At 26.9% G+C, this 14,750-nt stretch overlaps 3 protein-coding genes across 4 annotated transcripts; 1 reads left to right on the top strand and 2 right to left on the bottom strand.

Moving 5' to 3' along the window:
* LOC111037574 (28S ribosomal protein S17, mitochondrial) lies at window positions 1-1,477 on the bottom strand. Its single transcript, XM_022320227.1, has 3 exons — window positions 1,221-1,477; window positions 947-1,155; window positions 1-336 (listed from the first exon to the last, which is right to left on the bottom strand). The coding sequence occupies exons 1-3, from the start codon at window positions 1,338-1,340 to the stop codon at window positions 165-167; spliced, it is 501 nt and encodes a 166-aa protein (XP_022175919.1). The 5' UTR covers window positions 1,341-1,477; the 3' UTR covers window positions 1-164.
* Window positions 1,478-1,589: 112 nt separating this feature from the next.
* Window positions 1,590-4,194, top strand: LOC111037572 (UPF0598 protein CG30010). Its single transcript, XM_022320226.1, has 4 exons — window positions 1,590-1,817; window positions 2,241-2,479; window positions 2,896-2,944; window positions 3,694-4,194. Exons 2-4 carry the CDS (start codon window positions 2,288-2,290, stop codon window positions 4,128-4,130), a joined length of 678 nt encoding a protein of 225 aa, XP_022175918.1. The 5' UTR covers window positions 1,590-1,817; window positions 2,241-2,287; the 3' UTR covers window positions 4,131-4,194.
* A 50-nt stretch (window positions 4,195-4,244) lies between these two features.
* Window positions 4,245-10,596, bottom strand: LOC111037571 (tetratricopeptide repeat protein 27). 2 transcript variants are annotated; one of them, XM_022320225.1, is made up of 17 exons: window positions 10,385-10,596; window positions 10,132-10,303; window positions 9,083-9,166; window positions 8,006-8,147; window positions 7,668-7,920; window positions 7,485-7,612; window positions 7,293-7,405; window positions 7,163-7,229; window positions 6,991-7,104; window positions 6,717-6,935; window positions 6,471-6,659; window positions 6,227-6,379; window positions 5,450-5,611; window positions 5,202-5,372; window positions 4,941-5,136; window positions 4,763-4,863; window positions 4,245-4,697 (listed from the first exon to the last, which is right to left on the bottom strand). In XM_022320225.1, exons 1-17 carry the CDS (start codon window positions 10,482-10,484, stop codon window positions 4,596-4,598), a joined length of 2,466 nt encoding a protein of 821 aa, XP_022175917.1. In that variant the 5' UTR covers window positions 10,485-10,596; the 3' UTR covers window positions 4,245-4,595. The 2 variants fall into 2 exon arrangements, with proteins under 2 accessions (XP_022175917.1, XP_022175916.1); XM_022320224.1 differs by having other exon boundaries at window positions 9,062-9,166; window positions 10,385-10,586.
* Window positions 10,597-14,750: the final 4,154 nt, after the last annotated feature.

Here is a 14,750-nt window from a genome sequence, read left to right as displayed (position 1 = left end):
TTACATAGAAGACATTTTTTATAATTTTATAAAGTCAAATTAAACACATATTTTTTTAATAGACATCTATATAACACTTTAAAGAATTGATACATTATTTAATATTATTCATTAACTATGTTTCCTAAATACAAATAAAAATGTTAAATATATAAATTAAACATTTATCTTGGAACTGAATATGGCTGTTCTTCTCCTGATTCATGGTATTTGATGTAGCTTTTTTTATGCGAAAAATCTTTTTTGTCCTCTTGCCAACCTCTTTTGGGCGCGTTGTCATAATTGAATCGTTTCTTGGATAGACCATAAAGATTATCAATTTCTTCGATATCCTCCCTAAAAAATAAAAATTTAAAAATATAAAATACATATTTCATAATTTCATTATTTTTCAGGACATTTAAAAATCAAACGTTAATGATTTTTGAATTATTTTATTTGGTAATGTACTTAACATATTTTTATACTTATTTGTATCTTATATTCTACGATAGTAACGAATAAGTTCAATGTAAGAGTCTTATTAACCATTATAAGTTTGTATTTATTCAATTATTTAGGTGAAAACCCTTATACCTAAGTCATCTTATTTTTGCTACAAGTAATGAATAATGAGACTAATTAGTTCAAAGCTGTAAGAAGTACCCAAAAATATTTTCATAGCTATTTAACTTTTTAATTTAAAATTTTGAAATATTATTTCTGAGCTGTAAGTTCATGATAATTTAAATAACTTATAAAATAATATTAATGATCTGTAAATAATATAACAATGTAAATATAAACATTTACAAGACAGAGTAACATAGTTACATTCGAAAATTTCAGATATCATATAGGACTTTTATGATTGGAACAGAATTAATTAACATTTAACAAAAGACATTTTAACTATAAACAAATCTATAAAACATTTAAGAAGTACACAACCATTGTTTTGACAAACCTGTAACAAACTGTTCCACATCGAAGTGCTGCTACTTTTTTATTAGATATAGGATCTGTAACATCACCTAAAGGATACACAACTTTGAGCACTTGATGAGTAATGTGAGTTGTTAATTTTTCTGGTAATTCTTGGATGAGCACTACATCGCCCGTTTTACACCGTTGTTCTGGGTCATGAGCATAATACACTTCATCTTTATGAAAATACTATAAAAAAATCAATGCTTTATTCTATATGCGTAATAAATAAAAAAAATGACTGTACGACTCACCATTAATAGGTTCTGGTCTAATTCTAATTTCTTAACAACAATTTTTGATGCATTCTGCTTGACTGACGGAGCACACCGACCCAAAAGCAGTAAAGCTCTAGTAGCTCCAACTAAACTCATATCTGCAATTATTATTACTAACTTAAGTATTAATCAATAATATTTAAACGGAAACGTTAAAAGAAAACTTAAACATCAATATGACTACAAATGCATGAAAATATTAACAGGAAAAAACATGCTCAAAACGTCCTATCTCAAAAATATTATTATAGATAAGAATATGGTTATTACCATAGAACATAATATTCTGTATTGTTACCACGGCTACCCGTTGTAGATAGTAGATAGTATTGAATATTGATAACATAGATAAGAATGTGAAATTTAAAAATACTAAAATAGTGAAAAATGAAAATTACCCATTTTTTGTATTAATTAGTGTCTTCCAAAAAAAATTGTGCTGGCCTATGGGCTGTAGTTAAGCTATAGTATGACTTATGACTAATGGTTTATTGTGAATTATGGCATATACGTATAATTATTGTATTTGATAGCCAGTAACGTCATTATACAATTAATAGTTGGGGACACAAGGTTTGTAGATATACTCATTTTTATGTGAATAGTACATAACAAACGTTGAAACGTTAACTCTCTAATATATGACTAACAAATATGGTTATGAATACAAATTAACCTATTTAGGTAAATAACACATTTTGAAATCTAAGATTCAACTATTCAAGGCATAATTATAATAATTTAAGTATTACTGTATTAGTTTGTATGTGCGCTCAAATGAAAAATCCTAATCAAGTTTTTATACATTTTGGTTTTAAAAAATTGAATCAGCATCACTGATTTTTTATTGAACAGTTATTATATAAAATGTATCAATTTATAATAGATAGAATATCCAATATATAAATGGAAAGTACCTGCAGGGGTACCTTAAACAGGAGAATAAAGGAGATTATGTTATAGTATAATACAATACTTTGTTTTTTGTTAATAAAGATTGTTTATTCACGGTGCTACAGCAGTCTTAAAAAAAACAAGTCCATATGTTTAAAACAAAAAGGATGTTCTCAGTCTGTATAAAGTCTCGCTGCTTTTTGAAGAATTTCACAATTTTTAAGGATAAAGTTCAGATTATAAATGAAAATAAAACATACTCTACGGTACCATACGTACAAGGACAATCACCAGAGAACAAAATAAGAGAGTATTTCTATTACATAGATCACCAAGGAATGGTTGGTAGATCAATTTTGCATTATTAGATAAACTGAAAAATGTAAAAAAATGTTTAATACAAAATATTTGTTTTTATACAAAATTGTTAATCTTTAAAAACAATAGGTTATATTTTTGCAAAAATATTCCCACCTTGCAGTGAAACTTACAACTTTTCTTGTGATATTTTAGAATTTATAACTAAACTATAACTTTATCTTGGTGCTAAATGGTAGTAAATATTTTATTTAAAAACTTTTTTTTTTGATTATTCACTTAATATTATAACAGTAGGATGAAATGCATTAATTATATTTATCAAAATTGTATTTATCTTAAAATGTCTTATTAAACATTTAAAAATTACATTTTTTTAAATGAATAATTTAAATTTAATATAGTGAACAATTAATATTAAAATATATGTCATTTTTAGCTTTTTTTGGATGATAGCAAAATGAAAAATTTTACATCAGCTTATAAAGGTAAACATTTTGTTGTTTATGGTTAATAAATGCTTTATATAAGAAATTAAAAATTAAAAATTAAATTGTTATACAGTGGACGCCGCTTATAATACTCACATTGGGACAATGTGAGTCTTATAACTGAATGAATCTAATAGGAAAAGTGGGAAAAAAAATTGATTACATATTTATGAATTTTATTTTACTACATATTTTTCTTTAATCTTAATACTCTAATACATATTACTATTGAATAAATTAAAAAAATTTAAATTACAATACATGTAAAAAATGATTATATTATGCATTAATAAAAAATTATAAAAGATGTATGTATAATGTACCTATTTATTATTTATGAAAAAAAATTGTGATTTTGTTTTTTTTTTTTAGTTATAAACTAATATTCCAGAAATATATTGGAAAATGTGAAAGACTATACAATTTGTTGTACATACACACATAATAAAGGAAAAAAACATTAATTTATTTCTAAATTTTGACCAAAAATGTTTATTTTTTACTATTTTTTTTTACAAAATTTGAGTCTTATAAACGAATTGTTGAGCCTTATAACCGAATTTTTTATAACGTATTTGGATACGTCTGGACCGTTTCAGACAATTTGGAGTCTAATAAGTGACTGAACCTTATATCTGTGAGTCTTATAAGCGGCGTCCACTGTATTTCAATTTATAATTTAAATGAATGTTTTAATTTCAAAATTTGTTTTGAAATATTACCTACAATAAAATATATTTTTTCAGAAATAGATTTTTTGGTTTTTTTTTTCAAACGGTTAAAATTAAACACAACTGATCGATATAAAGAACACTTTCCATGGATATCATTATGTGGAAGAGAACGAAATTTTGTTAGATGTGATGATCATCCAATTGTGTTCAATCAGGTAGTCAAAGGTGACGATGGCAATCTGTTATTTTGTCATAACCATGCTGGTCCAAAGTTGACAGTTTTATTTCAACCGGACAAGCTTTGGATGGATGTTGAAAATGGTAGAGTGTACCATCCAGCCAGTGAACAATATGGATCAATAGGACTTGTATCATCTAGAACAGCTATTGAATTTAGTAAAATGTTCAAATACAAGGATACGGACAGTTATGTGCCAACACATTTTTTGTGGAGTGGTAAAGAGTATGTCCTAGACTCTGATTGGTTCAAACACTTGATACGCAAATGAGCAAAATTCAAATTGTTATGTGAATAGTGTTAATCTAAAATAAAATATGTGTTAAAAATCAAAATGTTTACATAATTGAAGTTGATCAGTGCATTTTGTTATTTTGTTATTTGATTAAAATTGTTTTTTTCTGCATTTACTATTAGTTTAAGTAATATTAAATCCGTAAAGATACAACCTTAACAGTGAAAAGAATGTTATATCCAAATCAACCCAATAATTGTATTGTATTTTTTTGTTGCATTAGGCTCAATATTTTACTGATAGCCGAAAAACATTGATTCTTTTAGTTTACATTTTTTAAGTGTACTTTTTAATACTTTTATTGAGTATGAATCTACTTGTACAATGATTTAAGAAGTCGTTAATTTTTTTCAGAATACTTTGTATTACAAATTTGTGTTATTACATATTCAGCAATTTTTAAAATACAGAAATCAAATGTTTGTAACATTATAAAAATATCTACACCTCTGCTGAAAGTTGAAGTTTGATTTTGTTTAACATATTTTTAACTTTTTCAAATTCTTCTCTTATGTCTGCACTTTCCATAAGATATTTTTCTTTCTGAAAATAAAAAACATAAAAAACAAAATAAAAATACTTAAAAAAAAATAATTTAAAAAACTAACTTCAATTTGTGAAACCACTGACACTAGCATTATCTTTGCAGATGAAAGAAACCGTTTTTTTTGGTCATTAATTTCTGTTTGGTTACTACAGCTGATGTATGCTGCAAAATCAAAAACATAATATAAAGATAATATTGAATATAGTTTATTTAAAATAAATATATATTCAACCACATACCTTCAGCTAATTCTAATGATAATCCTGAGACAAACAAACAGGAATTTTTTTCTTGGGTCCACTTGTTGCCTTGTGTGGTGAAACGATGGGCACATTGTAAATGGTGTAAAACTTTATCAGCCGTTTCTTTATTTGGGTTTGGTACAGCTTCTTCAAGATGAGCATACAATTTCCAAATTTCACCATCATTTTGTACCTAAATATAATTGTAATTAAAAAAAATACGGTGTAATAAAAAAAATTTAATATAATCGATCGCACTTGTGATGTAAGTCTTCCAAAAAGTTGTATTAAACATTTCCTATGCTCTGATGCTGGTCTATCATTTTCATCTTTAACATTATTTTGTACAGCTTGCACTAGAATTCTCAAAACCTCCAAATCTACGTGCTTACTTTTTAAATCTAATAACCTATGATAGCATTTGATTGCCTTTGGTAATAAAAATTATTCTTGTTACAGTATGCAATTATAATTATTATTTTAGTAATAGAAATTAAAAGTGATACCTCTTCAAAACAACCGCAATCAACACTAACTACCATTAAATTATCCCAAACCATCCAACTTTCATAATTACATTTCACAGCTTCTTTTAGTGCATAATAAGCTCTTGATTTCTGACCATTTTTAATGTAACATTTTGCTAAATTGTTCCAAGCTTCAAAACACTGAATTTAAAAAGAAAAAATATATTATTCAACCATCAATAATTTTTTAATTACTATTTATACAAAATATTACTTAAACATTTTCTGTATTACGACAACCAAAAACCCAAGCAAAAAAACTGTAATTGCTGGTTTCCCCAATGTAGTAAAATATAATATAACCACTTACAAGCATAGAAAAATATTTAGCTTTAATTATTCTGCTATTGCAATGTGGTAAATTTGTGTATACAGAGTAACAGAAAGAACTGAGAAATAATTAAAAAAAATTAATATTACGTAATTAAATGTATAAGATTAATGATTATTATATGGATAATAAATATTTTGAGAAATATACTTTGTCAAGTTTTCAAAAATTTTAATATGTTTTAAATGAATGTACTCTTAATAATAAATTGATGTTTTAAAAAATTTTAAAAATTAATCTACTTGACTTAAACAAATGTTTTAACCATCAGAAAGTCTCTAAAAGTAAGATTCACAAATTGGCTAGATTAAATTTTCCAAAAAAAAAAATAAAAGTAATAACATTTTAGAACATTGAAAAATGAACAATCAAATACTAATATTTTGTTTGTTTGAGAGTTCAGAACTAACTATTTCATTACTCACGTCAGTCTCGATGTCGCAGTACCTTCTATACGCTTCTGCAGCTTCTGACCATCTTTCTTCAACCATACATGCAAAACCAAGTCTAAACCACAAATTTTCTTGTAAAGAATTTATCTTGAGAGAATGTTTGAAGTGATCTATACTCTCTTTATACTATATGCACATATAAATATTAAATATTACATAAAATGATTTGAATGATTTTTTTTCAAAATTTAACATTTTAAATAAAAATACATCTTACTTCTTTTCTTGTGTAATAGTAAGATGCCCAGTGTTTTTGAGCACGACTACTTCGATAATCTGAAATTTTCCAAGCTTCCTCGTAAAGAGATATATCATCAGTAGCATCTCCAAGTAGACATAATATTAAAATATGTTTAGCTAAAGTGAGGTTCGATGATTGTAACTCATTTTTAAGAATTTCTGCAGCCTAGTATAAATTATATTGATCAATATCAAAATTGAAAATTCCAATATTTAGTTTTACTTTATGTCTATGGCCCTGGGTATTGTAACAAGCAACACATTCTTCCCACATATCAAGAGCTAAAAACCAATCTAATGCACTTTGGATTGCACCAATTGACAGCATTATATTCCCCAAATATGCTTTAAGTTGCCAGGAAGGTGAAACAAAAGAACAATGAAATAAATATAACCTATCAACATTAGGCGGATTTGACACATCCAAACTGCTAACTAAAGTCTAAAAAAACAAATTAAATTCACAATGTTAACTCCAATTTTTTAAGTGCATTTACCTCAATTTGCTGCATTGCTCGTTCCACTGATTTTCTACTATCCCTTTCTAGCAGAGATCGTTGGAGCAAAGTTGAAACATGAATACTCCACACAGATTGTTGTGACACTAAACACTAAATCATTAAATGATATTTTACTATTGTTTTAAGAAATAAATCATAAAAAAATTACTCTTATATATGGCTGTAATTCTTCGAATTGTAGTTCATCTTTGGGCTTACACTTTTGTTCCATTACACTTTAAGAAAAATAAAATAATCTTCGATTAAAAATTTTAGATGAAATTAAATTTAGTACTTACAGTGTATTTAAGATGGCTGCTTGTTGAAGACTGTTCAATTTAGGAAATTGACCAGCACTTTCATTAGTAAACTTGATATCTGGTAAACGGTTTTCATCATCTAGCACACAATCCTATATACAATTTAAATATTTTAACATAATTTAAATTAATTTTGTAATTATATTCTTATTTTAGATAGCAGATTCTTACTTTAGGTAAATCACAACATTCATGTGAGGTCAATAGATTGGAATTATTTTCTCTCTTGTGTGAGTTCACATTTAGGGTTAACTGGGCAAGTTCCTTTACTTGAAATTTAGTTCTCTTTCCCATCGCACCTAAAACAATTTGATTCCTTAAATATAATTAAATGATGATAATATTTCAACTCACCAACAAGTGAATGTTCTAAACCCATTAAGTTCATTGCTGTGTTCAAACAATTAGTGGCTTTGGTAATATTTCCATAGTGAGAAAGATAAATTTTGCATTGCTCTATCCTAAATAAAGCTTCTTCGTCAGTTTCTAAAACAAAATTTTCCATTTGCTCAAAAGCCAGTTCAAACATTTTTTTTATATCATTTGATAATTCATTTAATAATGATTGTAGAGTTGAGAGCATTCGTATTTGCCACCAAAATCGTGTCTAAAAAATCAGATAAAAAAAGTAAAAAAAATATATAATTAATAGATATTATGTAAATGGTCGATTAATTGCTGAATTTTCTTACAAAAATATTGATCTGATCGTTACTAAAAACTGCATATGAAAATACTAAGAGCTCAGGATACAATACTTTTCTAGATACACAATCTAAATCATTAACTAAGCTTTCTACTACTGCAGTACTTGAACCCCAACTCTTTAAATCTCTAAAAATAAAATAAAATAATACAAATATTAAAAAGTGTAATCTAACTAGTACCAATCTGGGATATTGAATTAATTCTGAAATGAACCTTTAATTGACTCATTTGTGTGAGCCTCCGAATTAATAAAATGTATTCTTTCAACAACAAATAAGTATTTGTTCCTGATACTATAATGTTCAGGAGAAATCTTAAAATTAAAATACCAGTCTATAGAAAAAAAATTATAATAATAAAAATTATATTATAAGACGACAATGATTGGAACGTAATACAATAATATCTATAAAAGATTAAATTATTAATATCTGATATGCTGTGAATTTGGAAAGTAATAGCTAATTTTTTAGAACTGTTTTTCTTTAGAAAAAGAACTTTATGCGAGGATAGAAGATGATGAATAGATGTTCCTAAATGTTTTTGAGCTTATAATAATGTAAGATAAAATGTATATCTTTCTTGGCTTTTTTTTTTTAATTTTAGCTTATTTAAGGTAGTTTGTAATTTGATTTGCAAAGAGCAATCTTCTGGGGAAAATGTTTCCTAGAGCTAAGGAAAAAATTTTTTAGAGGATTTTTATTCCCATTCTCTTTGGTTCACTCGTGTAAACTGATGATAGAGCGATGCTAATGGCTTCCCCCCCCCTCCAAATAACCCTTATACAAATAGTGAAACTTTCCAATAGTATGACTGGTTGTATTGGATGACTACAGGGATGAGCTGAACAGACAGATTTTTGTAGGTCTGTAGTTTGTGTTTGGCTGGATAAATTATGGGGAGCAATTTATAATAATAACTCGTATAATTCCTATATAAATTATACAAGTTATTATACAAATATTTTTTTTCTACAGAACAATTTCCCTAGAGAACGGATAGTGGGTATTTATAAAGAAAAGTCAGTTAGGAACTTATACCCAATTCCTGATAAAACATACAATTTTGGTATCAAAGGTCCAGTCCAATTTGCTTGTAAGAACAACTGATAACAAGCAACGCCAATTGTAAAAATTGTATTGTTTCTGAAACAAAAATATACCATTTAATAAACCACGGTTTATTATACATGAAAATTGTATATATTTATACATGAATAATACCTATAATCAAAGTTAGAAGTAAGAATATTAACTAGTCGATGACATAGGTTTTTTTTATTTCAATTTTAAATCAAGTTATGAACATAACTTACTATAAACTAATGTAAACAAAAAAAAAATTGTCATCAACTAGATATTATTATTCTTACTTTTAAATTTGGTGATGGGTCAATTCATTTAAAATTCAACATAACAGAGTTCATGTGAGCAAGTGACTAAAAATTATATTTGCTAAAATGTTTAATATAATTCACATCTAGGTTCTTATTGGACTTAGCTAAACAATAACTACTAGTAATAGTATTAAACAGAACTACTAAGTTCAATAGGAAATACCAGGGATTATCCTTAGTGACTTTTATAGAAACTTGTATAATGTATTATCTGAATTCTAATTCTCTTATTAATTACTAGCTGCCCGACCTTCCTCCGGAAGAAATTATTTTTTTATAATTTAATTTAAAAACTTAAGACTATTTTTTGGCTGTACAAATGATCCGATTATTAAAGAAAAAAAAAAGAAACTGACATCGTTATCGGTGAATATATGAAAATAATTGGTAATTAGTTAATTGTTATTATTATTATAATGATGGTTCAAAACTGGTTTCCTTCGTCTCCAAAATCAAGTTAGATTCTTATATATATAGATCAATGATAGATGTACACTTTAAAATAAGGTTTTACTCCATGATTTAAATACATTTTGGAGTCTCTAAAGCAAATATAATATATTATAAGAGTAAGAATAAGCTAGGTATATAAGGTGTAACAGACTAATGCAAGAACTTTTGTTATAATCAATATTTAAAAATGTATTTTATATAATTTGTAATCACTTGTGCTATAATTATAGTATGTAAATAGTATAATTTCTATACACCTACTTTAGTGGATTCAAATGTAAGAAATCGCTTAAATGTTTTATACAATTTGAACTGAAATTTGACTTGCTTAAATGTTCAAACTCGTTGTATAGATCCAAAAACAAATCATTCTCTAACACTTCAACATAGTTGCCCTTAAGAACATTTTTCATTTCATTTGATGTTATATCATCTGAAAACAAATTTTAAGGTGATGAAAATCAACTTTAATGCCATGTTTGAAAAAAATAATGTACACAATAGTAATTTGTACCTGAAACAATTATTTCATTATATATATTTGAATATGTATCTCCATATATAAGACACTTTTCAGTGTCCGTAAACTTTTTGGCAGACATATTATCTTTCATAGAACTAAATATTTTAATAAATAAACCAATTTACTAAACGTACAATATAAAAATTTAAGAAAACTCCAAAATGCAAGAATTTCAAAACAAAAACATGCCTTACAAAATATCACAGTATTATTCTACAGAATAACATAACCTCAAATTGAACATTGTTATCAGTTATCACCAGTTATGACTTATGACAGTTTTCCCTCTATGGTGCACACACAAAATAGACAATACGCAATATTATGCATTCACCCAGTCATTTTTTCTTATACATCCGATTACTCTTAGGGTAAAATCTCCCATTAGAATCATTAGATATTTAGATATTACACTAATATTTAATTGTAACGAATAATACTTTTGAGGGTGTAAAAGTACTATACAGGGGACCTTTTTTTCTGAAAATGGGTGTTTTTAAATACTTTTGAAAAAAGTGTTAGTAAAAATTGGTGGAAATTGTTGGTTTAAAAATTATACTTACAGCAATTTTTTAGTTTTACCCGGTGATTTACTTGGGGTGGTTTTGCATAGCAAATCGTGGGATATTTTCGTTTTAAGTCGTCCGAGTGAACTTAAAATTCGCCATGAACATGGTAAATTATAGCGTTGTGCGCATGCATAAAACACCGAAAATGGGTAACTCTATAAGGTTATATATTATTATAACTTAAGAACTAATGTTTTCCTCCAATTTAATTTTGTACCATTGTTCAACTTGTTTAAATACATAGGTTTTAGAAACAACAACTGGAAAAAAGTTCTTCCGGTAAAGAAGTTTTGTTCCAAATATATTATGTTTAATAATTCTAGTAATAGTTGATTTAATTCTAAGATTTCTCAAAAATTACATGAAATGCGTTTTATCTATGCGTTGCTCATAGGTTTGAGAAGAAAAAACAAATATTGCCAGATATTCTCAAGTATATTTCGAAGCAAGCCAGTGGAGGGGGGGGTTCAAACTACCCTCCCATCCCTACTTAGCCTAAAAAAGGAGGACGTTATTGCACTATTCATGTCTTTATGATCTATGATTTGACTTTTGTGATTTAAAGTTGTCTGGTGATATAAACCTAGATGAACATTTAAAAACTGATCATGGAAACGCAAATTCTATTAGTGGTGATATTCAAACCAAATTTTTAGTTCTTGTTCAAATTTAATTTTAAAACAAATTATTTCAAAAATTAACGCTGCTCAATGTTTCACGGTATTAGCAGATGAAACTGCCGGCATACCGGGAATTTACCAATTTTCTCTCTGTGACTCTGGGCACGTTATTTTGACTTTTCTTCAATGAAAATGCGAGAGGATTTCTTAATATTTGTTCCTGTTAATTATGTAACAGATATGGGCTTAGCAAACACACTTTTAAATACACTTGATAAAATTGGTATTGATTTGAAATATTTAAGAGGGCAAGGTTTTAATGGGCAGCTGCCATGAGTGGATGCTTTAACGGTGTACAATCCCACATTGCTAAAAAATATCCACTTGCTCAGTTGCTCATTACATTCATACCAGCTACGCTTCCTCTAACTACAGTAAGCAGTGAAAGGTAATTTTCTACCTTAAAAAGTCATACCTCAGAAACACTACTGGAGAAAATCGAGTAAATAGTTTAGCATCACTAATTATTTATCTTGAAATAGTTTTAACTACAGAGTACAGATGAAGTTCTTGATGACTTGGCTAAAGTCTCAAACAAAATAGGATAACCATAACTTACAACCTAGCTTACAATGTAAATGCAAATATTATATAAATATTTTAAACTAATATTACAATTTCATAAAAAAGTTTTCGTGGCGTCAAAAAAACAAACAAACAATACATTCTAATGTTTTTTACGAGACTTTAAATTATATTGTACCTAATATAAATAATTAAAATGACGAATTTTTTAATTTTTAATTTTTAGAACATATTATACTGATATACCTAGACATATTATATTTGCATTTATTTTACAAAAATATTATTTTTTTCTTTTTAAATGTTTTAAATATTGTTATGTGAATTATTGAACGATTGTGTATCATTAAATCTAATATACTGTAATTCAACTATACCTAGTCCTACTATTTTAACTATAAAAAGTAAGTGATAGACAGCATATGGCATGTAGAAACAAACATGATGGATAACAAGTGTGCGGTAGACCGCATACGACGAGAATTTAGAATACCTAACGGCAAACACGTTATACATTTTTAACTACATAATATCGGAAATACTTCTAAATACAAAAACAAGTAAAATTTACATGGAAATGGCCAAGTAACAAGTGTTTGATTTTATGGTTTGTCTTCGTCTAGATTGCCATTTACATAATTGGTCAAATTTGGAAGGTCGCAATACGCTCATTCTCCTTTAAAATTTATGCAATAATCAAACAATGGTTGAAACATGATTTTCCATCTCTTTCATAGTTTTATAGTAAAAACAAAAATTTTTGAATACTTTTTTGCAAAAATTCAACTTATTAATGCCGTAAACTTTTGAATTAGAAGTTAGAAAATTAGGTAACGAATTTAGAAAAATAGTAGGTTCCACCTAGTGAAATAAATACATTTGAAATACATGCTAGTAAAAATAATCAACTCCCTTATCCCGAAAACAATTTATAGATGCACCCCAGAGTAAGACAAAAATACAGTTGGTTTTATTGTATAACTATATAGCTGTCTCATCCATAATATATTAATATGTTTCGTAATCATTTAAATAATCAAAAAAAAAAATATATTCTTTTTTCTTAAATAATGATTTAAGAAATTACATTACCTTACTAAAATAATGTGTGAGCTACCTATACATTATAGGCTGTAGAGTGTAGGGGTTGAAAAAAGCTATTTCATATTCTAAGTTTCAAAGAATCTATTGACTACATCCCTAATTTTTATAGAAAACAGTTCAGTAGTTTTTAAGTCTATTGACTTTTTTATAAATTAACATCCGCTTTTAGCTATTTAACTATTGAATTAGCCAGTGTAAAAATGAAAATATATAAAATATAGCTCTTTATAGGTGTATGGTGTATCTTGGTTTTAGTGTAACTGTGTAAGTACATAAGTTCACTGGCAAATCGGCGTATGTGTTACTATCTCGATTTGTAAACTAATTCATCTTGAGGTGAACAATTTGCCTGTTGGATAATATAATATAGTACTGGGTAGAAATCAAACATGATTCAAACTACCTTTTACTGAGTTATACCTGAAGGTATAGCTTGAACAATCTTAGTACTCTCTAAACTTTGATTATATCTCACTGAACAATTAGAAGTTTTCACAAAATTATGTTGAGTAGTTTTTGAGTATACATAATCTACAAACATATCAAATTCGAATCTGATATTTATTCATATAAATTCTTTATTCGTTGAACACGATGATTTGATGCATGATTTTTCTTCCGAATGACCATTGGTAACCATTAAAATACAAAAAAAAAAAAATACTCATTATTTCTATTACCTACTTACCCATATTATAAATTGTAAGGTGTAACCAACGGCAAAAGTTATAATATTACATAACATAATAAGTATATGAATACAAATTGTACAGTATGTTATAATAACATACAATTTTTCAATTAAAAATGTCTATGAGTGTATCAATGGTGTATTTTGTATGGTATATAAAAATAAGAAATGTGTTTAGACTATATTATAGACTACATAATATTATATAATGCTCATGGTTTAGATGTTTAGTTATCATTTATAAATCGGTAACTATTGGTGCTATTGCCTATTGGTAACCTAGATTTTAATATATGGACTGCGCCACTGCATGTACCCCATGGCCAATACCATACCATAGGTTGCCAATATCATGCCAACATTGTTAAAAAGAGATCATAGATATATTAATATGTACATGAAACTATGAAAGATATAGAGTATAGCTTCAGAAAATATAGTCTGTGTATTCATAATATATTAATATATGATACAGAATAGATAAAAGGTTATACACTCGATAATGAATGTTAACAGTTTTAAATAAATAGACAATTTTTCAATCAAAAATTGTCAGCACACATTTTTGCAGGGTGTGCAGTTACACGCCCCGTGTGCACAGGCGAGTATAGAACATATTAATATACATTTACAAAAGTAATAGTTTTATTTTTCTATTTTTTCTTAGTGTATGGTATTACTTAGGTTTCATTCATTCAGAAATGTATGATTATACTTAGCAAAGCAAGTAGCATTCAGAAATCAAATAGATATGAATAATGAATAAAACACTGCTAAATGTTAATAAT

The sequence above is a fragment of the Myzus persicae genome, unplaced genomic scaffold, assembly GCF_001856785.1.
Source record: "Myzus persicae strain clone G006 unplaced genomic scaffold, MPER_G0061.0, whole genome shotgun sequence".
NCBI lineage: Eukaryota > Metazoa > Arthropoda > Insecta > Hemiptera > Aphididae > Myzus > Myzus persicae.
The sequence above is the reverse complement of the archived record's forward strand: the minus strand, read 5'-3'. Positions and strand labels throughout refer to the sequence as shown.